At 53.3% G+C, this 22,935-nt stretch overlaps 10 protein-coding genes and 2 non-coding genes across 12 annotated transcripts; 6 read left to right on the forward strand and 6 right to left on the reverse strand.

The window, feature by feature from the left end:
- Positions 1–570: 570 nt before the first annotated feature.
- On the forward strand, positions 571–2,285 carry GLOTRDRAFT_63354 (DUF803-domain-containing protein; the record flags this gene model as incomplete). The annotated part of the gene is made up of 7 exons (XM_007869812.1): positions 571–802; positions 862–958; positions 1,027–1,041; positions 1,093–1,168; positions 1,219–1,379; positions 1,429–1,720; positions 1,766–2,285. Coding segments are annotated over exons 1-7 (1,245 nt in total), but the record flags the coding sequence as incomplete, so codon positions are not given.
- Positions 2,286–2,445: 160 nt separating this feature from the next.
- On the forward strand, positions 2,446–2,527 carry GLOTRDRAFT_t90. The gene has a single exon. It is a non-coding gene; the product is annotated as a tRNA-Val (tRNA).
- A 220-nt stretch (positions 2,528–2,747) lies between these two features.
- On the forward strand, positions 2,748–5,173 carry GLOTRDRAFT_63357 (uncharacterized protein). Its single transcript, XM_007869813.1, has 6 exons — positions 2,748–3,023; positions 3,080–3,166; positions 3,223–3,301; positions 3,354–4,121; positions 4,172–4,710; positions 4,774–5,173. Exons 1-6 carry the CDS (start codon positions 2,851–2,853, stop codon positions 4,916–4,918), a joined length of 1,791 nt encoding a protein of 596 aa, XP_007868004.1. The 5' UTR covers positions 2,748–2,850; the 3' UTR covers positions 4,919–5,173.
- A 192-nt stretch (positions 5,174–5,365) lies between these two features.
- Positions 5,366–6,433, forward strand: GLOTRDRAFT_131048 (uncharacterized protein; the record flags this gene model as incomplete). The annotated part of the gene is made up of 3 exons (XM_007869814.1): positions 5,366–5,670; positions 5,733–5,988; positions 6,047–6,433. 3 exons carry the CDS (start codon positions 5,366–5,368, stop codon positions 6,431–6,433), a joined length of 948 nt encoding a protein of 315 aa, XP_007868005.1.
- A 174-nt stretch (positions 6,434–6,607) lies between these two features.
- Positions 6,608–6,997, reverse strand: GLOTRDRAFT_45325 (uncharacterized protein; the record flags this gene model as incomplete). Its single annotated transcript, XM_007869543.1, has 1 exon — positions 6,608–6,997. One exon carries the CDS (start codon positions 6,995–6,997, stop codon positions 6,608–6,610), a length of 390 nt encoding a protein of 129 aa, XP_007867734.1.
- Positions 6,998–7,366: 369 nt separating this feature from the next.
- On the reverse strand, positions 7,367–10,780 carry GLOTRDRAFT_45160 (P-loop containing nucleoside triphosphate hydrolase protein; the record flags this gene model as incomplete). The annotated part of the gene is made up of 8 exons (XM_007869537.1): positions 7,367–7,689; positions 7,741–7,846; positions 7,906–8,024; positions 8,078–8,361; positions 8,417–9,449; positions 9,511–9,557; positions 9,722–10,207; positions 10,266–10,780. The coding sequence occupies 8 exons, from the start codon at positions 10,778–10,780 to the stop codon at positions 7,367–7,369; spliced, it is 2,913 nt and encodes a 970-aa protein (XP_007867728.1).
- Positions 10,781–11,566: 786 nt separating this feature from the next.
- On the forward strand, positions 11,567–13,283 carry GLOTRDRAFT_117049 (26S proteasome subunit P45). The gene is made up of 7 exons (XM_007869815.1): positions 11,567–11,729; positions 11,780–11,899; positions 11,952–12,563; positions 12,623–12,732; positions 12,786–12,879; positions 12,935–13,002; positions 13,058–13,283. Exons 1-7 carry the CDS (start codon positions 11,588–11,590, stop codon positions 13,109–13,111), a joined length of 1,200 nt encoding a protein of 399 aa, XP_007868006.1. The 5' UTR covers positions 11,567–11,587; the 3' UTR covers positions 13,112–13,283.
- Positions 13,284–13,290: 7 nt separating this feature from the next.
- GLOTRDRAFT_t93 lies at positions 13,291–13,363 on the reverse strand. Its single transcript has one exon. It is a non-coding gene; the product is annotated as a tRNA-Val (tRNA).
- A 969-nt stretch (positions 13,364–14,332) lies between these two features.
- GLOTRDRAFT_63364 (uncharacterized protein) lies at positions 14,333–15,578 on the reverse strand. Its single transcript, XM_007869816.1, has 6 exons — positions 15,444–15,578; positions 15,268–15,377; positions 15,172–15,211; positions 14,986–15,113; positions 14,461–14,933; positions 14,333–14,407 (listed from the first exon to the last, which is right to left on the reverse strand). The coding sequence occupies exons 1-5, from the start codon at positions 15,570–15,572 to the stop codon at positions 14,768–14,770; spliced, it is 573 nt and encodes a 190-aa protein (XP_007868007.1). The 5' UTR covers positions 15,573–15,578; the 3' UTR covers positions 14,333–14,407; positions 14,461–14,767.
- Positions 15,579–16,715: 1,137 nt separating this feature from the next.
- Positions 16,716–18,321, forward strand: GLOTRDRAFT_131052 (Mg2+ transporter protein; the record flags this gene model as incomplete). The annotated part of the gene is made up of 11 exons (XM_007869817.1): positions 16,716–16,824; positions 16,874–16,894; positions 16,951–17,015; positions 17,073–17,150; positions 17,209–17,319; positions 17,370–17,591; positions 17,652–17,685; positions 17,735–17,871; positions 17,922–18,002; positions 18,062–18,124; positions 18,190–18,321. 11 exons carry the CDS (start codon positions 16,716–16,718, stop codon positions 18,319–18,321), a joined length of 1,053 nt encoding a protein of 350 aa, XP_007868008.1.
- Positions 18,258–18,661, reverse strand: GLOTRDRAFT_100709 (uncharacterized protein; the record flags this gene model as incomplete). The annotated part of the gene is made up of 2 exons (XM_007869818.1): positions 18,354–18,661; positions 18,258–18,284 (listed from the first exon to the last, which is right to left on the reverse strand). A coding segment is annotated over exon 1 (202 nt), but the record flags the coding sequence as incomplete, so codon positions are not given.
- Positions 18,662–18,940: 279 nt separating this feature from the next.
- On the reverse strand, positions 18,941–20,818 carry GLOTRDRAFT_139850 (uncharacterized protein). The gene is made up of 3 exons (XM_007869819.1): positions 20,701–20,818; positions 19,289–20,642; positions 18,941–19,226 (listed from the first exon to the last, which is right to left on the reverse strand). Exons 1-2 carry the CDS (start codon positions 20,738–20,740, stop codon positions 19,333–19,335), a joined length of 1,350 nt encoding a protein of 449 aa, XP_007868010.1. The 5' UTR covers positions 20,741–20,818; the 3' UTR covers positions 18,941–19,226; positions 19,289–19,332.
- Positions 20,819–22,935: the final 2,117 nt, after the last annotated feature.

A 22,935-nucleotide genomic window follows, 5' to 3' on the forward strand; every position in this document is an offset into this window, starting at 1 on the left:
GGGTTTGATGGGGAGAAGCGCTCGGGAACGCCGCGCGAAGCGGCGGCGGCTTGATGTGATTGTACGGAGGGCGTGACGTGCCCGTAAATCCACGCATCACGTGGCCGTAAATCCTGTAAATCGGCGTAAATCCACCGAAATAAACGCTTATGCTGCTTATGCCGCGCTTTCGAGCACTTATGCGGTAAAATGAGTGCTTTTCCGCTTGCAGGATGCCTCCCCGGCTCTTGGGGGCTAAACTGACGACATAGAACGATTTTTTGAGTACATTATCCGTAGTAACACGCATTTTGGTAATATACATCAACTTCTATCTACTGCAGGAGAGCAAAAACACCCCCGGGGAGGTGCAGCCGCCGGGGAACGAGCGGGACAGGCGACGCGTCGACGCGTCGCGCGAGGCGTGGGAATACCCGGGAACCGCCGAGCCCCACCTGCCTAATAAGGCATGAAAAGCGTAAAGCCAGCGGCATAAGTAATGAAGTTGATCTCGCTTCGGTCAGCTGAACAGTCCCACGGAGAAGGACGAAGGGGCCCAGGCTAATGGCCACCTCCAAACTGCGCGAGATCACCTTTACACGATCCAGTCAGCACACGTTTGCGCTGGTGAGCTGGCTCTGGCATTGCAGACTGCCTTCTACGACGAGCTCGACGGAAGACTGGCCTGGGGCCTCCTATCTCTGTGTCTAGACGTGCATAACGGGTCTTATGCTTCAAGATGGTCGATGACAAGTACATCGGACTTGCCCTCGCGGCATCCAGTTCTCTGGCCATCGGGACGAGTTTTATCATCACGAAAAAGGTATTAGAAGCAGCTCGGAAGAGGACCGGCCGGTGTGCTCATGAGTGTGCGCATTCCAGGGGTTGAACAACGCGGGCGATCATGGACATGGTGGCAAGTCGTCGGACGATCTCTCGTATTTACGGAATCCAATATGGTGGGCGGGCATGTTGACTTGTGAGTTAACAAATGTGATGTCCGCTGTTCAGATTGACCCACGGGGACGACAACCCGGGAATTGTCAGTGGTCCTCGGAGAAGGTGTGTCCGCTCGCTTTATATGAATGGCCTGGGGTTGAGGCTGGTGGTCAGTTGCGAATTTTGCCGCATATGCGTTTGCGCCGCCAATATTGGTCACCCCTTTGGGTGCTTTGAGTGTACTTATAGGGTGAGACCGTCTCGTCGTTCGCTCACGCTTCCATGCTGACGACGACACAGGGCGGTCCTGGCATCATTCCTCCTGAAGGAAGAGTTAGGTCATATAGGCCGAATCGGGTGTACGCTATGTCTTCTAGGGTCATCTATTATTGTCCTACACGCGCCGGAGGACAAGGAAGTTCAAACTGTAGATGAAATATTACACTACGCCATGCAACCAGGTCGGTGGGACAGTATGCAACGCTTGCTCGGTACTGACGTCCACCTGAGGCTTTCTGATGTACTGCTTTACCGTTGCTGTCTTCTCCCTCATCATGATTTACGTGGTTGCGCCGAGATACGGGAGGTCGAACCCGCTGGTCTACATATCCATCTGCTCGCTGGTCGGCTCGGTCTCCGTCATGGCCATCAAGGGGTTCGGAGTTGCGGTGAAGCTTACGTTCGCGGGGCATAATCAATTCACGCTTCCGAGTACATACGTCTTCGGCATCACTGTTGCTGGGTGTATTTTAGTCCAGATGAATTACTTCAACAAGGCTCTGGACACCTTCTCCACTAATGTGTAAGTCGAAGAACGCTTTTACGGCCCTTGCTGACCCCCTTCTAGTGTCAACCCCATGTACTATGTCGGCTTTTCCTCCGCCACTATCGTGGCATCTTTGATCCTCTTCCAGGGTTTCAATACGACCGACACCTCGAATACTATCTCGCTCCTCATAGGCTTCATCGTGACTTTCCTTGGGGTCCACTTACTAAACATCTCGCGTAAACCCGAGCCCTTACCAGCCCTGCCAAGCCATAGCGCCCTCGAAAGCGGCCTCATGAACCCGCGTATGTCGCTGCAGGGCCGCATGTCCATCGACGGCTGGAATGGTGTCCCGTCGTACCAGCCAGAAGGCGTCCCGCTGTCCGCTGGGCACGGGCGGCGGGGCTCTGCGTACCGGAGCAACAACCAGACGCTGTTCAACGCGTTTGAGGGCGACGACGACGAGCTGGAGGGTGTCGGCTTGGAGAGGCTGGATGAAGAGGACGGGTACGTGAGTGCGGATGAACGGACTCATTTGCGCTCGGAGGAGAGGGAGCGGGAGAGGATGCGGATGGGCTCCAGGAGTCACAGCCACTCACCAGGCCTGTCGCATAGTGGTTCACCACGACCTCAGTGATAATGCGCTATGTATACCTGTTTAATTTTTTTGTTGCATGGACACTTGCATAGAACAGGATGTTCTCCCACGTGGGATGAAACAGCTGGGGAATCCTCAGGGTGCAAGAGGAAACGATGAACACGTCTCGATGGTCTAATGGTTATGATTTGCGTCTCACATTTACTGTTCACGCAAGGTTCCCAGTTCGATCCTGGGTCGAGACACTTTTGTTGGATGCCCATTGGTTTTTTGCGCAACAGGTTGCATGTTATCGTTGTAAGGAGTCTCTGTGACTGTCCTGCACCATACCTTGGGCAATTGCATTGTAGGACATCCGCCCAACATCTGCCGCGCTTGCAATCGCCTTCCCAGACTTGCCCAATACGCTTGACATGCACGTGGGTAATCATTATGCTTGCCTTGTTAGGTAGAGTGAAGCGTAGCAGGTTACAGGAAGACTCCAACCTTGATACCCGTAAATACCGACTTGCTTTCTCATTCATCCGCCTTTATTCCACGACGCGTCTCTCAAACTTTGCCTATTCTGATGTCCTCGTCCACAACCGTTACGGACGGTCCTGAGTTGCAAGAGTATGATCCTGAAGCCCCTGGACCTGCCATTTCGGTCCCGGACTCGGGGGACACTGGGGAGGGTGGCAAGCTGAAGATGATTGTACAGTTATTGAAGAAATGTCTGGGTGTGAAGGATATTGCTGCCATGTGAGCGGAGGCCTGTTGTCTTATGCACAGTTGGTCTAAAGAGCAGTTTCGTCTAGGCGTCTGTCTTTGCCTGCATCGCTACTGGAACCTATACCTAACCTGGAGTACTGGCACTACCTGGACAGACCGGATTTATTCGCCGCGTAAGTATGTCTTGTGCTCTCACTTCTTTGCCTTACAGACCGGTGTGCTTGTACAGTATCAATGATTCCGATGACCCCTTTGAGCGCATGTTAGCCGTTATTCGGTTTACGTTCACCAAGGATCTTAAGTTTATTGTATGTTACTCTTGCTCTCGATTGAAACGCTATATAACCACGGTATCTGCAGCGTGGCAAGCCTTGCAAGCCGTATAACTCCGTTCTCGGAGAGCACTTCCGCTGTACTTGGGATGTCATTCCAGTGAAATATCCTTCCGACCCCAGGGCGCCGCCAATCAATCGGACATACGTTGCGCCCGTCTCTTCCGAGAACACCTCATCAGCAGGCTCCCAGCGCATCATCGCGCCCCGCCTCATGCAGTCCCAGTCGGAGACGGCGAGCGTCAAGAGCATCAAGAGCACCAAGAGCGCCAAGAGCGCTCGCAGCGGCTTCAGCTTCATGTCCTCCGTCGGCTGGAGCACGCCCGCGACGTCCCCGCCGCTCAGCGAGACCAACCTGGAGGCGGACATGTCGAACCTTAGCCTCACGCACTCGAGCTCGGAGAACATTATTGAGGAGGACGAGGAGGCGTCGTCGGAGCCGCGCGTGCGCATCGTCTACCTCACCGAGCAGATATCCCACCACCCGCCGATATCGGCGTACTTTGCTGCGTGTCCCTCTCGCCATCTAGAGTTGACGGGGATTGACCAGATCAGTGCGAAGGTCTCTGGGACTACTGTGCGCGTCGGCCCGGGGTCATTCAACAAGGGTATATTCATTCGTATCACTGGCGGGCCTGGTGAAGGGGAGATGTATAGGGTTACGCATCCAGTTGCGCAGGTTAATGGCATATTGAGAGGGAATTTCTATGTCACCGTCGGTGACTCGACGATCATCACCTGCAGTGGTGGGAAAGGTAACGACAAGCTACGGACGATCATTGAGTATAAGGAAGAGGTAAGTACAGTGGTGATTCTCCATCTCACGGGTTCTGACGCCTCTGTTAGTCTTGGCTAGGGAAGCCGCACTACGCCCTGGAGGGGGTTATCCACACGTACACGGAGGGCGAGAGCGAAGTCGAGGAGTGGACCAAGGTGAAGCACGTCCCGCAGACGCGCGTGGTGGCCGTCTTCGAGGGCTCGTGGAGGGGCGTCATACGCTGGCGCCGCGCGTCATCCGCATACTCTGCCCCGACCACACCGGCGGCGTCCCAGTCGTACCTGTCCGCAGCGACGTCGCTGCTGTCGTCCAGCCACTCGTCGTCCGAGTCGTCCGCGTCAAGCTCCCGGTCCGACTTGAGTGGTGCCACAGCGAACGCCTCCGGTGCATCTGAGTGGGCGACATTGCTCGACCTGACGCCGCTGCACGTCGTGCCGAAGTCTGTGAGGCCGCTCGAGAAGCAGCTGCCTGACGAGAGCAGGAAGTTGTGGCAGGACGTCACGGCCAACTTGCTCAAGAAGGAGTACAGCGAGGCGACGAAGCACAAGCACGCGATTGAGCAGAAGCAGAGGGACGATGCAGCGGAGAGGAAGCGGAAGGGGGTCGAGTGAGTACTGGGCGTCATAAGAGAGTGTAGCTGTGTTTGATGAACTGACCGTCGCTGTCACAGATTCGTCCCGAAATACTTTGAGAAGGATATCGAGTCCGGCATCCCCGTGCTCACCGCGGAGGGGAGGAAGCAGATCGAGCACGAACTCCAGGAGCCGGCAAGCTATCCCGTTGAAGGCAAGACCGAGAAGCAGGAGGCTTCATGATACGACAACGCACCCAGTTATGGGTGCTCATCAATTACGACCCTTTTATGACTGAACGATTTCCTCTTGCTCCATCTCCATCTGAAGGCTCTGACACATTTATCGTGTTTTGTTTATAGCTGGTATTCGGATCTTGTTATGTACCTATTATCTTGTTTGCTGCGAGTATCGTAGTGGTCGCTTTGGACTTCAACAACAACAACACTAACACCAATAACATCCCCTTAACCCCATGCATATGCATATGTAGTAGACATGGAACCAATCAAGTCCCCTTGTACAATCTATTATCGTAAGTAATGTAGTGCGCACACTAGGTACTTACGTCACTGTGGAAGTAACTCTCGGACGACGCCGATCTAGCATGCTCTCTGACTTCAACTCTGCTTTCTATTCTGTGCCATGCCACTACTCAGCGCGTCCGTAGATGTCTTTCTAATCAGCTCAATGGCTATTATACTGCCCACCATATACTACTCGCGAAAGCCGTCGCCGCCAAACGCGTCGCCGAGCCCACCACTACGCAAGCCGCTCAGCTTCCTCGTGGTCCTGCATACCCTCTACGTGCTCTATACCCTCCTGCTCAAATACCCGCCAAACCTATTCAAAGTACTAGACATACCCCTCACGACGCCGTCAGATAATATCCGTATTCTGCTAAAACGATATGCTGGGGGAGGGGAGCTACCACCTGCGTTGGATGCCCTGTTGACCCGCCTCTCCAGCTTTGACGCCAGGACGTTATATGTCAGGTTCTTGTCCCTCCCACCTTGGTCTCTATATCTCGACTGACACCATTCCCTTGTTGCGATAGGTTGGGGCAATCTGTGATAGAGAGCTGTGACTATTGTCATACGCCGTCCGAATACGCGTTACATGCTCTGCCGAACCCTCTCCTGGAGTATCTGCGAGAGGCGGCGGTCGTAGGACTCGTCACGATCCAGGGGAGCTTCCGAGAGCGCTGGAGGAAATGGGGCGTCGGAGTCCTCGTGGCCACAGCTGTTCTGGAGGCGTACTGGATATTGACAGTCGAGATCAGAATACCCAGGAGCGGGAAGGGCGTCACGATGGTTCGTATGCATTCCTGCCCACATCTGCAGAACGACGCTCAAAGAACTCGCTGTTTAGTGGCATGACTTATTCTGGACGATCCGGTACCTCATATTCCTCGTGCTCGTCCCGGTGCTCCATATCCTCCCCTCGCGTCCGCCCGTGCCCTCGCCTCTAGCGTCCCTGCACACCGTCGCAGCCTCGATAGAGCAGTCCATATACGGCCTGCGCCTCTTCTCGGCAACGCACGCCGCCATCATGCGCGTACCGGAGACGCGTGCTGCGCAGGTCGAGCACTTCGCTCGGGAGCGCCAGGAGGGGCGGTGGGCGAGGGAAGACCCCGACGTGCAGAGACGCGCGGAGGTGCTCGGGCTGGGGTATGCTGAGGAGGAGGGCAGGTTGAGGGCCAGTGCGAGGGCGGCCGTGCAGGCGCTGCAAAATGGGTTTTCTGGAAACCGGACTTGACTAGATGTAGACTCTAGACGGGCTGTATCTATAATGCTGTTGCGAGAGGTTATACATTGGACTGTTCCGATATAATGCTCCGCGGAGACAATGCATCGCACGGGCTCCAGCCTGCAGGTTCTCGAAAGTAGAAAGACAAGTTCCGACGTGAGTTGCCGAGTATCTTGAGATCGTCTACGGTCGAGGCAAAGGTCGAGGCAAACATGACATCAAAAATAAATCGTTGTTCGAAAGAGCATAAATATTGAGCTCCGTAGAGCTGCCACTCTGGGTAAGCGTGTCATCCTTGTGCAGGGGCCATGCTAATCTTCTCTGTATCGTTCCAATTTTTTCGTATGTCACCCCGAAGGGGACAATAGACAATGCTCGCGGTGGCGTGCAAGCAGCTGGCAGAATGCATTTTGTTCCGCCGGCGGGTTGTTTCCTGTATTTGCCACATTCACACGCTCTTCCGTCCCTACTCGTGATGCGCTTCGTCGAAAGAAGGGTCAGCTGGAGGCTATTAGACAGACTACTATTGCAAAGCTTGACCTGAAGGCTCAATGCTGAAAGGACGCACGGCATTAACAATCGAGTTAACGCGGTCTTCATGAGCAAAATATTCCGTCCCAACAACATAGAGGCTCCAGCTCCCGTTGCTTAGCCAATGACAACGGTTTTTGCCCCCTCGCCTCCTTCACGTAGATCGTTCGAAACAATGTCATGCTGAGGTGTATACACAATATATGAAGCAAGAGATACAGAATCGACGCTAGTCGTGTCCTCCTCCCGGTGTAGCTTCGGCCAAATCACACCTGCTATTAATTTTTTACCGCGACACGGATAGCTGGTTCTACGGGATGAACATCTGCATACCAAGGGGAGCATAGTGACAAAACAAGAAGATGAGCATGGGGTTGATTGCACTTTACTGGCCTGAACTGGGAGCGACATCTACTCGACTTCCCGCCAAGGCCTGTCGACGTTAACGTCCGCATCAACGTCCGGCCCGCCGTCTTCACCAGCGGCATTAGCCCCAGCCACGGACTCCAGCCGCTGCGCAAATTCGTTCATGTCGCTCATAGCAAGCTCGCGCATCTCCTTGTCGTAGCCGCCCTCGCTGCGTACTTCGGCTTTCGGGTCCCAGGTCGGCTGCGGACCTCTCCATCCGCCTTTCAGGTAGATGTAGTTAAGGAAGGAGCGCCAGAGTGGATCGAGGGACAGGACTGTAGGGTCTCCAATGACGATGAGGAGCGCCTGGGCTCTTGTCACGGCGACTGCATAGATAATCAGATTACGGCCTTGAGAATGAAAGCTGGATAACGTACCGTTAAACCGGCGGGGATTCGCGACGAAACCAAGGGTATGCTTTAAGTCGTAGTTGACGTACTCTTTGCTGCTGCGAACGGTGGATATGATAATAACTCGGCGTTCCTGTATGGAGGACGAGACTAAGCCACATTCCGAAAGAGAATAGTTATTGTCGAACATACCTGTCCCTGGAATTCTTCCGTACTCCCGACTTTGACCTCATCTGCGACACCTCGGAGAGCAGCGCGTATCTTGAGACACTGCGCATGGTACGGCGTGATCACCCCGATATCGGTATGAGCTTGTACAGAAGCGTCAGCACCGGTGTGGCAGGTAGGGAAGAATCAGACGCACCAATCCGGATACGTCGGTCGTCCCTAAGCTTGTTGATGTAGTCCTTCACTAGTAGGGCTTCACTAATATTGAAGAACGAGGGTGAGGTGGATTCACGATCGTCTTTGCCTTGGACACCGTGGAATATAATCGGGAAATCCTTCTTCGGGAGGTGCGACCACTGGAGATAGGACGTGATGACCTGCGGCTTTCCGCATACTTCCAGGTCGCCCCTGTAGAACTGTTCATTGGGGAACTTCAAGATCGCACCGTGTGACCTGAAGTTTTTGACGAGCTTTACAAAACTGGCAAGACATTGAGTTTAAATACAGCCTGCTGCAGTCATCGCGAGGCGCTCACCTTTTCCCGACGTTAGGCGAGTCCTCGAGATATATGTCGCGAGTCATGAGTCTTTCCAGGTAACTGGTGTCCAACCCGAGTTCTCGAGCGACTGGGCTACGTATGATGGGGCCCAGTTGCTTAGGGTCGCCAGAAAGAATGACCTTGGTCTGATCGTTAGCCATGGCCTTGATGGAAATCATGGCCTCGGGTTCCGTCGCCTGGCCTGCCTCGTCAATGAAGATGTGAGTAAAGTGCCCCCGTGGCATCCCGACGTTGTAGGCGACCGATGCCGATACGCAAGTGGAGACCATAATCTTGTACCGCTTCAGTACTGCCATAGGGGGCACTGAGAAGAAGCGATTCCGCTCGAACTCCCTTCCCACACCTAGTTCTACGTTTGTCTCGTAAGTGAACTCCTGCAGGTCATCGGGCACGTCGTTCTTCGACCGTGACGGCGCGTAGTACCTCAGCAATTGATGCTTGCCATACATCGTCAAACGCGACGCGATGAGGTCAGCAGCGGAATTCGACGGCGCGCAGGCTAGGATCCTCGCATCAGGGTTGTACTTCAAAACCTGGCGGATGGCTTCCACCATGGTAACCGTTTTGCCGGTACCGGGCCTAGAAACGTGGATGGGTTTAGGAAAAGCCGACAAATGCAATCCGCATACGTACGGGCCGAATACCACAAAGGGCACTGACACTGGCTTCATCGACATAATTGACCTGATAGCCTGCATCTGGCTCGGGTTCGAAGCGATAATGGTATTGTATGGCGTGAATGGCTGTGTGGCCGCAGCAAATCCAGCAATATGAGATGCGGAGGGGAAGAACAGGTGTTCGCCTCGGATAGCTGCATCAAGCGCTTGATGCTGACGGCGGAGCGGGATACGATTTAGTTTGAACCGTACATTGTACAGCTGAGCTGCGTTATGGCCCGGGAACGAGCCATGGAAACGGAGGCCGACGTAGTCACGATGCACGAAATGTACGTGGCCTTCGTACCAATGGCCCTTCTCGGAGCCGTGGCGTTGTACCAAGATACGGTCACCTATGGAATGCATCAGGGCGAGCCGCCCGTCGGTAACATCGAGTCCAAGAGCGAATCTTACCAACGAGGACACTGGGCCTCTTCTCCGCCAGGCCCGGGACAGCGAGACTTGGTTCACATCAGCTAGTGTATCTCGCGTTGAACCAACTCGTCCACTCACTGATAATACGAATTGTGCCTATCTAGTTTTGCGTCCGGTATGTCGTATATTCCCAGATCATCCCTGGTGCAAGCTCAGCGCCTATAGCTGACGAGTAATGAAAGGCGCCTACTCGGACCGTTTCTCCTCAACCCACAGCAGTGTCTTGAAATGACGGCCATGCGATGCCACATCCAAAACTCGTGGTAGTATACTCCTGCGAAGATTGTTCACCTTATCCTCATTTGAGCCCGTGCTCACCACCGCCATGATATTCTTAGGTATATGGGCGTCTGCTAATTTGACGACGTATGGGATGGCCTTCAGCACGGGTGGGGCCTCACCCGGCACTACAGTAATCTCGGGCTCTCTCTTGCTATGCACCCTCGGCGTGTACGGCATCGTCGGTTTCAAACGATCATAGTCAGCTTTATCGCCGACAATGACGCGGACGAAACGAACAATGACGAAGGCTTGCTTGAGCTGCTTTTCTTCGAGCGTGATCTCGACCCGATCTTCGTAGTGACCGGCATACGATGAACGGAAGGTGACAGGGATGGTGTAGTCCCTCCTGCATACCAGCATCTGGTCGAGCAAGGACGCAGAGTCGACCGAGAAACTGGGATTCACGGGCAGAGCATGAGCGTTCGAGCGATATCATCGCCACTGGCACTTACGAAGAATGAGCATTCCGAGAAGTCAGCTTGATGTCGACGATGGAGATCTTCGACAGCGGCACCGTGGCTTGCATGGTTAGATGTGCACGAAAGCCGCTGGCCGCTTCTGCACTGCTGATAATCCCGAGATCCAAGCCATCGTCCTTGTCCGAGACGGTGACCCCGTGCTTATCCTTGGTCGCTTCGTCGATAAGAGCTTTGAACCTCGCGAACTTCACCTTGTTCAAGTGCTTAGGATTCGCGAGATGACGTTGCCAGGCTGTCTTTGGAACCTCCTTACTGCACAACCCACAATACTCGACACTCGGGCAGCTCGCTTCTCCAGGCGCCTCTATCTCAGGCTGTACGCTCGGAGATACACCCTGTCGGAGAGCTTGGTTGTGATGGCCTTTCGACGCAACATGAGAACGCCAGCTATGTATTGCTCCTACGCCTCTAGCACAGAGAGGGCAATAGAACCTGGTGTTGGCCCCTTCCGCTATCTTCTTGTGGCGGATTCCAGCGATATGACTCATGTACACGGCCTCGGACGTGCAAATGACCCCGCAGGGCTCGCAGATGCGGAGGTCATGTCTGAACTGACAATCATCATCGCCGCAGATACCAGCCGTGCGGAGCTTGGGACAGAGCTGGACCATGGCACGATGTTCAGAGCAGAGGAAGGGTACACGAGCTTCGCGTTCTTCGCAATGCACAGACTATTTATGCTGTGGCTGCTTCTCCGTCACGGACAATTGCGTGCCGTTTCATATAACGGGCAACACGTGTATGGGGTAGGATAGGCGCGTATGAGGCCTGGAGACCCGATGACGGACACGATGGCGAGCTGCTAGCGCAGATCGAGAGCCGAAGGCCTTTGACTTCGACGATAATGTTGTTCTCGAAAGGGATGCAACATGGCGAGCACAAGAACATGCCGCATATGCATTCAAAGCATTCGATGAACCCAGAGATGTTGCGAAAAGGCGAGCGTATCGAAAGCGGCTAACAAAATGCCGTCAATTTAAACGTTCCTGCACTTCCTCTTCTAACGCCAACGTGGTTCAAACATAATTAGCATCAGGCTATAGAGAGCTTGTCCAAGCAAAAGAGCGCTATTGAACCATCGGGTCTCCTGCCCAGATGCATACAAGAGCGTGCTGCTGCTTAGTGTGGACATTTACCTTGGAACTTGAAGCTTGAAGCTTGAAGATGAGGGCAATCTGGAAGTCAGGGTCAATCGCAAACGGAAACTGATCGAGGTTTGCTCTTGCGGCAATTGCCGTTCGTGCACCAAGACGCGTACGCGTCTCTTGAGCGAAGCCACATTCTCATATTCCGCCATGTCTGTCAAACAACTTCCAGCCCCCGTTGGTCTCAAGTCCTACTATCAGGCTAAGATAGAAGCGGCCGAGATTACCATCAACCAAAAGACGCAAAACTTACGGCGTCTCGAGGCCCAAAGGAATGCACTCAATGCACGCGGTACGTATGTCCCTGACCGGTGAATATAACTATTTCTGAAGTCTCAATAGTGCGCCTGCTACGGGAGGAACTGCAGCTTTTACACGAACCAGGCAGCTATGTGGGCGAAGTTGTCAAGGTCATGGGCAAGAACAAGGTGCTCGTGAAGGTGCAACCTGAGGGAAAGTACAGTACGTACATATATTTTATCCGCTTGATTGCTAGTCCTCATTATCTGCGAAGTTGTTGACATTGACTCGGACATTGATATTTCGACATTGACACCAACTCTCCGGGTCGCTCTGCGTTCCGATTCATACACCATTCACAAAGTCCTGCCCAACAAGGTGGACCCACTTGTATCACTCATGATGGTCGAGAAAGTCCCGGACAGTACATACGAAATGGTCGGAGGCTTGGACAAGCAGATTAAGGAGATCAAGGAGGTCATTGAGCTGCCCGTCAAGCACCCAGAGCTCTTCGAGTCCCTCGGTATCGCCCAACCCAAGGGTGTCCTCCTCTACGGACCGCCCGGTACCGGTAAAACCCTCCTTGCCCGTGCCGTCGCGCACCACACCGACTGCAAGTTCATACGCGTCTCCGGCTCTGAGCTTGTGCAGAAGTACATCGGCGAGGGCTCACGCATGGTGCGCGAGCTCTTCGTCATGGCGCGCGAGCACGCGCCCAGCATCATCTTCATGGACGAGATCGACTCCATCGGCAGCTCGCGAGGCGAGAGCGGCTCCGGCGGCGGCGACTCGGAGGTGCAGCGCACGATGCTGGAACTGCTGAACCAGCTCGACGGGTTCGAGCCGACGAAGAACATTAAGGTCATCATGGCGACTAACCGGATAGGTGCGCATTGCTCCTGTATTAGCCCGAGATGTGTCCTTTGCTGACTCATGTGCACGCAGATATTCTTGACCCCGCCCTCCTTCGCCCCGGACGTATCGATCGTAAGATTGAGTTCCCGCCGCCGGGTCCCGAGGCGCGTGTGGCCATTCTTCGTATTCACTCTCGGAAGGTACGCTTTGTTGTTCGTCTCACTGTTCAATTGTGATTGATATCCCGCTGCAGATGTCGCTGCAGCGTGGTATCAACCTCCGGGCTCTTGCCGAGAAAATGGGTCAATGCTCGGGTGCAGAAGTACGGGGTATCTGCACAGAGGCCGGTAAGCTGGGTTGCAAGCCACTGTCGTTGGTGAAGAACTCATCACTTTCCTTTAGGCATGTACGCTTTGCGTGAGCGGAGGCAGCATGTTACACAAGAGGACTTTGAGTTCGCTATCGCAAAGGTCAGTGAAGGAATTGTCTTCACCCTTTATGACGTGCTAACGGTGCATATTACAGGTGCTCAAGAAGAGCCAGGAAGGAAGCACATCAGTAAACAAGCTTTTCACATAACGGACGTTCTTGGTACATATTCCTGGGCCCCTAATGTTGTTCCTCGTTTCAATTCGAAGTTGTACGTTCCTTGGGGCTTGTTGATGCCTTCGACCACTGGTTTAAGTGAATGATACCGTGTGGGGATTTGCAACACGGGAGAAACTCAATACAATTGGACGCCCTGCGAAGCAAAAAATTGGTTCAGCCCAGGATCGAACTGAGGACCCTCTGTGTGTAAGACAGAGATCATAACCACTAGACCACTGAACCTAGTCTGGATATGTCTCCCGACAAGCCATATATAGTCCGTTATACAAGGGTCCGGCAAGGCAATGTACGTCCCGTGGGCCCCACCGGATCTCGATTCGTTCGACGAATGCGCCCCGGGACCCTTTGTCGAGCCTGGCCAAACCTCCTTCTTGTTTCACGCACCCACCGACTTATCGGAGTCTGACAAGGCCGCTACAGCATGATCCGTTCCGAGAATCCTATCTCGCAGTACTTCCACCGCCGTGTCCAAAGTCGAACGAGGAGGTCGAAGTCGAGGTGATCTTAGACTAGCAGCTTAGCTCAGGTCAAGAGGCTCGTCATTCCGGAGCACGACGATGTGCCCGACAGAAGACTGTAAACTAATACTTGGCCATGCATATATTGGCAGCAAATGTTCAGCGTCATAGCAGTTGACGCACACGTAATCTTGTTGTCGTGTAAGCATTTGCACCTCGAGGTCACTCAACGCCTCTAGGAACATTCACAAGGAACACATCAGCTAATACCCTGACGCTTCTTCCAGATATACGCTAGCGAGCAAAGGCCAGACCTAGAGCACGCCGACTTCCCGCATGCCGCTCTCCCGCTCGGTGCCTAACCGTACTCTTGAGGAACGACGATCTTTCCTCTGTAGGAATATAATATGCTTTCGGTCTGAGGAAACCGCTGATCCCGAAGGTTCGTTGTGGTGCAACGTAGGGGTGCTTCTCCGCTTCATGGGAGACCGGTGGTGATACAAGTCTGCACTGCTTTAGGTCCTGGGTCCATATCGACCATTCAGAATGAGAAGGCTGGGTAGATAATAACGCAATAATGGACGTCAAATTTTTCTAGTATGACCGACTTCTCTCCGCCTCCACTCGCGGGTTCCAAAGGCGAAGCACAAGTATGAGGAAAGAGTAACTGTGTACCACCAGATAAACTGTGGAATAACAAGGTGAACCATAACAGCTATATGAAATACCCATAGCGGGTTCAATGAACGGGAGAATATCCTCGAAGGGGACCGTTCCTGGTTTTAGTGGGGTCTGCCGCAGTATTCTAGTGAGCATGATCGCGCTATCCTACCGTCGAAGTCGCCCTAAAACTTGGTAAAGGTTGCGAAAGCACGTGAAGGCATATCCGTTGCAGATCCTGACATTGGTACGGTACACACCATAAGTGTCCGAATGACGTATGCGGCATATCTCCTCAGTCCTCCATCGATCGTGCTGAGTCCGTGGTCTGTCTCTCAGGCACGCATCCTCCTAGCCATAACGCCCACTGACATCCGGCGAAAAACGCGTTTGGTCTGGCATAGTTCTGCATGATCCCCAGAGACCTGCGTGCGTCCTAATTCTTCCCCCCGCAGCGCGACCAGTCTTCCAGGCGTAAACATAGGTGGCCCAATATTGCATGCTTGGGTCATAGGCCGTACTTCCTTTTTATAGATAACCATGCTGGTGCAACAGCGGGGTGGCACTTTGCAAAGTTATTCATGTCATCCTCTGGGACGCGGTTGTAATCCACTCGGTTCCAGTAGCGGGTGACCACATAAGAAATCTCCTGCGCATCCTGTTCCTGCCGGCGTCTGCGACAAAAGTCAGTTTAGACCATTCAATTTGCATTATCCAATAACTTACATCGCCCATGCCTTGAGCTTGGCACGCAGGAACTCGGTAATGGAGAGGAAAGGTATGCCTCGGATGGTCGTAGTCGTATTAGCGTCTAAACGACGCGGTCCTGCTTCACCGGCGGGGAGAATTTCGATCTTTCCTGCGGGATTAGGCTCTGATGAACTCGCGTCAATATCTGAAAGAAGCTCGCACCTCCACTGGAGGGATGAATCCATGGTATGTCGTGTGCAGCCTTGGAAAGCCGATCAGCATAGCGGCGGCCAGAGGTAGTCGAGACTGGCGACCCACCGATTACACCAAGGAGAAGCGATGGTAGTTACATGACTACTGCCAGATACTGCTTGACGAACACGTCGAAATGGATGAGACAGGCCGCCGTCTACTATACAATATATGTCCTACCCCAGGCCACACATCCATCTGTTAGGAATGGTCCAGACATATCGTTATCATGATTGACTCACATCTGCGTAGGGATTATTTGACATCACGGCAACAAAAATACCTCCGTAGAAGGCGTGAGGGATGTTGCTCGCGCGCAGAAGTTGAGAAAGGGCTGCGGCTGCTTCCAAAAGTCGAGCCGTGTTGTGCATATCAAAAGAAAGAGGAAAAAGTCGGTAGTCAAGTCGAGAGCATGATACACTGGCATGCGGCAGAGCGCGGATGATGGCAGGCCACCGTGGATGGGGTGTTTTAATAGAGAGATGTATTTGGTCTGCCTGACCCAAGAGGCCAGGCGTGGAGAAAACAGCAGATACGTATCTGATTCAATTGCCGATACGGGTTTGGCCGATCACGTCCGGTAAGAAGGTTGAAAGGTTCTTACAACCTTAGATGGGGAATGGGTTGGGTACCATGCCGTCACATGCTTTACCTGAGGTCACCGACAAGAGCTGGTTTAACAGGCACGAGGGAGGTATATCGAAAACCCGATAACTAACGCCCTCCAAACTGGATCCCGTAGCTGCCAACGTACTAAAGACCGACCAGCTACGGCTCGGACATCACTCCGGCACAGTTCATATAAGCTCCTGGCATTGCATGCGTAGAGAGAAGGACTTCAGTACGGCTGCAAACGCTGTAAGCGGTACGCCTGTACCAGAGCGCAGTATGATGGATTCAGGACCGTGAGGTCATCATAGACGACTTGATTTGCCGAAAAGCCCCTTTGTTAGCGTGTGTAGAGGTGTGGAGAGAGTATGTCCGGGGCATGGAACCGGAAAAGGCAACAGTGGCGGAGGCAAAGAACCGCGTGACCCTACTTACGTAAGTGGGGGTCAAGTGCTTCGATTGATTTTACCAGGGTCTGCAACTTAGAACGGCTAGCTTGCGTACTGGCGTCCGCACCGACGTATGAGTTTCATCGGCGTTCCTGCTCTTGCGCTGGGGGTATTAGAGTCTTGCGCATGAACACAACCTCAAGCAAGACGGTCGCACAAAATGTGATGGCAAATTTGGGCAGAACTGCCAGAATTTCGTCTCCTGGGTCGAGATGGAGGACACCGGTCGGGATGCTTCCGAAGAGAGCGTCCAGTTTGGTACCACATGCATATCAGCCTGGTCCGGTTTGGTCAAATTCAGGCGTGTCTTCCCGCCACTATTCTGGTCTATCTGCAATGTCCTATACCCGACAAACCCCGCGAAGTAGCAAACTTGGTGCTGGAAATGCCTTAGGGAATCGTGGCATGTCCTGGCAATGGTTGCCCTGGTTTTTGAGATCTCGAAGTCCTAGTCATATGGAGGCACCCCAAGGAGGACTGCCTGATGGTCAAGAAGAAGCCGCTAAGGCCGCCATCTTGGATAAGGTCATGAAGGGACGCCAACCAACGGATCTGATGCTACGATGTACGTTGCTCTCGCTTTGCTCGAATTCGCATGTTTAACCGGATAATAGGCACTGTTCTGGACTCTGAAGGTAGCCCACGCTCGAAAAAGGCCGCCGCTAAGCGTTTACGTTCCGTCTTTATCCAGGTAATGTGAAGACAATTTCTGGCCAATTCAAGAAGTCCGATATGTGCACCGAACACGGTCTAAACGTAAGTGCAGAGCCCCCTCATCAATCGTCCAAGTTCCGGAGCTCACCAAGTATGAAGCCTCGTGACTTGCGTAAGATTGATTCCCGAGTTCCAAACCTTGTAGCAACCATCCTCGTCCGTGAACAGGCGTTTCTCGTACGTTATTCTGTCTCCTCAATCCACACTTCGTCTGACCCAGCGATCGTGCCCTTAGGTGAATATACTCCACATCCGAGCGCTGGTCAAAGCGGACTGCGTCATTCTTTTCGACACCTATGGATCTGTCGATTCAAGGCTGCACTCTGTCTTCCTCTACCATCTGGAGGTACGAGGATCGTACCGCTTCTACTCCAGTAGACCGACCATCTCGTCTAGCACAACCTTAAAGTCAAAGGCTCCACGTCCCCCTATGAATTCAGAGCCTTGGACTCTATTCTACTTTCTGTCCTGAGCGCGCTCGAGGCAGAGATGGTGTTCATTCGGAATCTAGTGGGCGGATTGCTGGCCGAGCTTGAAGATGATATCGACCATGATAGATTCAAGCGGCTCTTGCATTACTCTAGGCGGCTAGCCAGCTTCCAGAATCGTGCTAAACTCGTATGTTGATCGTGCGCACGTGCCATTCCTGACGTCGAGTCTGATAACCTACGCCTGAAGGTTCAACAAGCCATCGACGAAGTGTTAGAACAAGGTAGAGCAGGTATACCTGTTCTGTGCGTAATTACTGATCTGTCGGATAGACGAGGATCTGGATGCGATGTATCTGACCGATAAGAAAAATCAAAAGGAGCGCCACGACCACAACGAACTTGAAGTCCTCCTTGAGTCCTTCTCAAAGCAAGTAGAAGAAATCGTAACGGAAGCAAATAATATAGATGTGCGGCCCCAGATCCCCTGACCCCGGGCAGAGCCGCTGACACTTCTCAGGCTAATGTACAATCTACGCAAGAAATCGTGGAACTTATTCTCGACTCTAATCGCAACTCCCTTCTCGCACTAGATCTCAAGGTTCGTCCGTACGCGGGATGGTGGCGATAAATTCATCCGCTCATTAGAGTTGTTTTTAGGTGTCTATAGGAACCATGGGTATCGGGGCTGGAGCCCTGGTTGCCGGGCTGTTCGGCATGAATGTGAGTCTCCCGTGCCTGCTTCGTCATGGACTAGCAAGCCTCATCTGGTATCACGCGTTATCTAGTTGAAAAGTACCTTGGAGGAATCAGACTATGCCTTCTTAGGGATGACCATCTTGTCGGCGGTTGTGGCGGCTGCCGTATCTTGGGCGGGACTGCGCAGGCACGTCATGATCAGTCTTGTTGCGCGAGCGTGATTCTGACTGATGTCTTGTCTCTACCATACATCCAGACTTGCAACAATCCGAAAACTCAGCTTATCCAACGGTCATCGCAGGTCTTCGCGGGCCCCTCGGCTCCCGCTGCCGTTGCGCAGACGGAGCCAGGACGGTTGGCCATGACACTCGAGTGCAGGTGGCTTGTCGTCTCTATACGCAGCGCATTTTGCGTCGTACACATGGACCTACAACCCCATTTCAGCCATACCAGCATGTTCATCTGTATATACACTGACATCATTACTCAGCCCTGTATCGATTCTAAGCATAGCCTTTAATCAATCATACCCACCTCCCTCCGTGGCTTTTCCGATCGGGGCAGTCCGGTCTTCACATGTCCTAGAAGCTGGTCATGGAATTGTGCACCCATGTATTTAGCCCGAACGGATGGTCCTGTGCGAGAGAAGCTGTTAGTGGCGCAAGCCTATCCTGAGCCTATCTTTGATGGTCGCAGCTCGGGAGCAAGGTGGTGTATGGAGCGCACCCAGTGCGAAGGAGACTCGGGAAGAAGCCTCATGCAAGCACAAGGTCCAACCTCCCGATTCTCCTAGGCATGGGTCATGGGACTGAATTCGACGAAGGGCTACCGGACGGATAAGACCGAGTAGTGCAAGCGCGACAAGGTTTGGACAGAGATGGACGGAGTGAGTACAAGTAGTAGGCGTACAGGGTTACGGTAGTGAAACAAAGCACAACATTCGTGAGTCATAAGCTAGATCGAAACCCCCGGGGGAAGAAGAACGAAAAGTCAGCGTTAAAGCCATCAGGGAAGGATGTAGGATCGGCATTAGGAATAGTCCGGAACAAGGGAGACATGTGCAGTTCGTAGGAAGGGATAGGCATAAACAGGCACGTAGGCTGTGAAGTGAATTTCCAAGGTCAGTCTGCAGCAAAACCCCTGGATATTAGCCACGGACACCATGAAAGGACGTACGTGCTGACTCACATATGAAACATCCACATATTAGAGGACACATAATCGTCCCGTGTCTACTCAGCAGCAGACGGAGGCATATCGGGCAATATATAATGCATCTTCTTCTCTCCGAAACTAGACTTGTGGTTGAGCTCTGGCAGGCCGATGTTCTGGTGCTGCGTGCTGGACGGAGCCGTAGGCACCTCGTTCTCAGCGTCCGTGAACTCTGCAGCGTCGTACTTGGGCACGGGCTTGCGGGGCGTGCGGCGATTTCCCGTGGACGCCGAGCGAGACAGCGCAACAGGCTCCGGGCTCTGGCTCTGCGGCGACGGTGGGTAGGGATACTGGTCTTGTACATGGGACGGAGGCATGTACGAGATGGGCGGGACCGGGACGCGGCGCGGGGACCCGGCCTCGAGGGACCGCCTGCTTTGGCTGTTGCGCTTGGCAATCCCCGGAGGGTGCGCAGAGGTCGAAGGCGGGCGGGAGCTGAGCACCGTGCTCGCGAGCGAGGACGTCGTCGACGAGCGCTTGACGTTGTACCCCAGCGCCTGCGCGGTGACGGGGTCGAACCCACGCGCCGCGGCCATTTTCTCGTGTTCCACAGAGTTAAGCTCGGACTCGGACACGGCGGGCGAGTAGCGCGGCGCGACTGTGGCAACCGACTCATTCGGGAGGTGTTGGGCTTTCGTGCGGCCACGGCCATCGTCGCCGGAGTTGAGGCCACCCCAGCCACCTGCAGGACCTATGCCAGCCGACAGGCTGCGGGCGCGGGTGCGCGAAGGCCTGCCAGTTCGGAAGAAAAGGAAAGCTGCGAGGAGGAAGAAAAGGCCTGCCAGGCCCCCCAGGACGCCGCCGACGATGGCTCCAACGTTGGTGTGGCGCGACGGCGGCAGACCAGAAACGGGCAGAGCGGTCGAAGACGTGGAAGGGGTACTTGCGGGATTTGATCCCGAGGATCCCAGTAGGCACGAGGTGTCAGTGCCATTAGATATGTAGAATTGTTTGAAGTCGGAAACACGGTCAGAGGAGGACGGATACGATATGTACGCTTCCAGATCATACCATCCTTGGGAGACGTTCACCTTCGACCATGTCCAAGTTTCGGAAGCTGGATCAAGGTTGGTACTCAAGTACTGGCTGGAATGGGAGGTGTCATTGACATTCATAACCAGAATTGAGAGATCGCCTCCAGGGGATCCGCTGAAGTCCCAGGTGACGGTCCCTGAGCCGCAAGTGGTCATGTTTTCAACAGCATGCAAGGTGATCACCGCAGTCGTGGTTGGCGCTGTGGAGGCGGAGGTGAGACTGGACGTAGGGAGGCTGATAGAGATTGTCGTGGGGGTGATAGGGAGTGTAGGACTAGCAACATGGGACAAAGTCCCTGGACGTACATTGTTGACGATCAACTCCACGATTGCATGGAAGGAGAGCAGTCTCACCTGGTAGAATACCAGTGTTGGGCGGATTAACCGCGGTCATCCTCGCGCTCTCCAGATACTAGCGCCTGTATAGAGGATTGACTCCAGTGAGCACCACGCCAGAAGAGGTCGCGCGCCGTAAACAACCTGTCAGCTCGATCGGTCAGTGCGCCAGCCCTTTGCGTGGTAACCGTGAGGCAGCCGACTGCGTCCGTGCTACAATAGCGCAGGAAGCAGGCGTCTGCCTTCCTTGAAAGATACTTGTACTCACCGACAAGACCGTCGGTGACCGCGGGGAGGGCACTGCAGGATGCAAGCTGTGACAGTCGAGTCGAAAGACTGACTGATGCTGTTGTTTGCTCACCTCGGTCTGGCTGCACCGCTCGGCACTCGGCAACAGCTCGGATGCCCGTGAGAGGACCACGTGTTGCGCAGAAAAGGCAAGAGGAGGCGCTTCCTCAGCGATCTGGCCTCTGATTGGACCCGGCGTTCTTGAAGGAGATATACAAGGATATACAGGCAAAACGTGCTGGTGGACGTCTTCTGTCTCCTCGTCCTTCAGATATTCTCCCTTGAGCAACTTACGGCACAAGAGTATAATAAGATGGCAACTTCCAACCTTGGTTGACAGAAGATGTCGCAACCGGTGGTGATCTGGATGCCTGTCCAATCTTACACGTAGTTCCCATGATCAGTGCTGCGAAGAAAACAAAACATCAGCGTTCAACCTCTTCAAGACGTGCGTCTAGATGTCGAATATAACCCAGTTTAGACTCACTTATGTGACGACGACGCCATGCGTGTAATTGAATGGCTCTTGATGCTGTTCATCTGATCGCTCTAGGAAGATGAACGTACGGCCAATGCTAGGCATGTATATCAGTGTATGATAGGTATTGTCTATTCATACCAACTTGATGCTGTTAGAAGTGACACTGCTGGCCCACGGCCGTCCGTCCATTAGGTGACAATTAACTCCTTGGAGAAAGGACTCGAGTTACTCCAAGGGACTGTATGCGGTACTAGATATTTGGACCGAGTTCGTCGTATACCAATTTCCTTTCTTCTGGGTCCAGCGTTGCTAGATCATTCCTATGCCCGTACACGTCGACGGCTCGCCTTTGCTTCACCTTTTTCAATCCTGCTCTAGCAATACTTGCGACAGCGCTTTCTCCCAGCATCTATACATTATTCGTTAGCAAATATATGTGCACCAAATCATTACCTCGGATCCTACCACGTTTTCCCTGGGTCCTAGTCAGAGCCTGCAAAAGCCTGCCCAGTGTGGCCCAGCAGCGAAAACTCCCCTGACGATTGCGTTCAACACGCCTAGCAGAGGGTTGAGGGAGGGGACAGAATGGAAATGATCTGGGGGGCTGACTACTAAGTTTTGTTCATTTCTACACCATGACATATGCTGACGACGTTCTGCACCGAGCGGGAAGGAAATGTCCAAACTTGGGCATGCAGATGCCAAAAATAGCAATAAACGCAATCGGACGCAATGATCCCCAGAAGTCTAAAGGAAACAAACATAAATACTCGAAAACAAAGACTGCGCATATGGCGGAATGACAAGTGAACAGATATTTCGCTCCTCCGAGTCCAAGTCAACCCGGACCGTCAACCAGGGCTCCAGTGTCACACGAGGCATGTGACCCAGACGCGTCATATTCCCAATCTCAAGTTGAACTTCCATTCGCAGGGCAGCGCAGGGCTTCCAGCTTACAACTCAAACGGCGCTCTGCACTCAAGCCCCATTAACTCGGGCTATGCCTTGTGATTGCTCTCGTAACCAAACCTTTCCGACGTCAACGCTGTTATGATTTTCCCATGCTTATCTCATTCCATTTCCATTCCGAGCATTGCTATTGGACAGTACCTTTCTCTGAGTAGAACTTCCCATGGACGCTATCTTCTTCCCACACGTTATCTCCCTTGACTCACCTTCTACCAATAGGCGCCCTTGTATTTCTCATTTCTCTGAGTTACGTTCTCACAGGATAGCTGACGCGTCCTTTCTTATTGTTCTCTTCTTTGGGTATTAACCCCTATACCAGTTACTATATATACTGTAGGAAAACCCATGTATTCCTTAGTTCAACCTCCTGTTGAATACAGCGATTACCTGGACTCTTGACTTGACCGTTGGCATTGGCCCGGCCAGACCTACCTTTCAGTACGCTTACTGAGGTAGTGACGACATAACTGTTGGCACATGGCCCAGTTATCTCAAGACGACTAGTTAGGACATCG

Source organism: Gloeophyllum trabeum (genome assembly GCF_000344685.1).
Source record: "Gloeophyllum trabeum ATCC 11539 unplaced genomic scaffold GLOTRscaffold_00010, whole genome shotgun sequence".
Lineage (NCBI taxonomy): Eukaryota > Fungi > Basidiomycota > Agaricomycetes > Gloeophyllales > Gloeophyllaceae > Gloeophyllum > Gloeophyllum trabeum.

Excerpts from the sequence above, each read along its gene's own strand:
- GLOTRDRAFT_139850 (XM_007869819.1), bottom strand. The coding sequence starts at position 20,740 with ATGACCGCGGTTAATCCGCCCAACACTGGTATTCTACCAG. Across the intron at positions 20,643-20,700 it reads CAACACTGGTATTCTACCAG|GGACTTTGTCCCATGTTGCT; the intron begins GTGAGACTGCTC and ends ATGTACGTCCAG.
- GLOTRDRAFT_63364 (XM_007869816.1), bottom strand. The coding sequence starts at position 15,572 with ATGCACAACACGGCTCGACTTTTGGAAGCAGCCGCAGCCCTTTCTCAA. Across the intron at positions 15,114-15,171 it reads GATTCATCCCTCCAGTGGAG|ATCGAAATTCTCCCCGCCGG; the intron begins GTGCGAGCTTCT and ends CCCGCAGGAAAG. Across the intron at positions 14,934-14,985 it reads AAGCTCAAGGCATGGGCGAT|ACGCCGGCAGGAACAGGATG; the intron begins GTAAGTTATTGG and ends CTTTTGTCGCAG.
- GLOTRDRAFT_63357 (XM_007869813.1), top strand. The coding sequence starts at position 2,851 with ATGTCCTCGTCCACAACCGTTACGGACGGTCCTGAGTTGCAAGAGTAT. Across the intron at positions 3,167-3,222 it reads AGACCGGATTTATTCGCCGC|TATCAATGATTCCGATGACC; the intron begins GTAAGTATGTCT and ends GTGCTTGTACAG. Across the intron at positions 4,122-4,171 it reads TCATTGAGTATAAGGAAGAG|TCTTGGCTAGGGAAGCCGCA; the intron begins GTAAGTACAGTG and ends CGCCTCTGTTAG.
- GLOTRDRAFT_117049 (XM_007869815.1), top strand. The coding sequence starts at position 11,588 with ATGTCTGTCAAACAACTTCCAGCCCCCGTTGGTCTCAAGTCCTACTAT. Across the intron at positions 11,730-11,779 it reads GAATGCACTCAATGCACGCG|TGCGCCTGCTACGGGAGGAA; the intron begins GTACGTATGTCC and ends AAGTCTCAATAG. Across the intron at positions 13,003-13,057 it reads TTGAGTTCGCTATCGCAAAG|GTGCTCAAGAAGAGCCAGGA; the intron begins GTCAGTGAAGGA and ends TGCATATTACAG.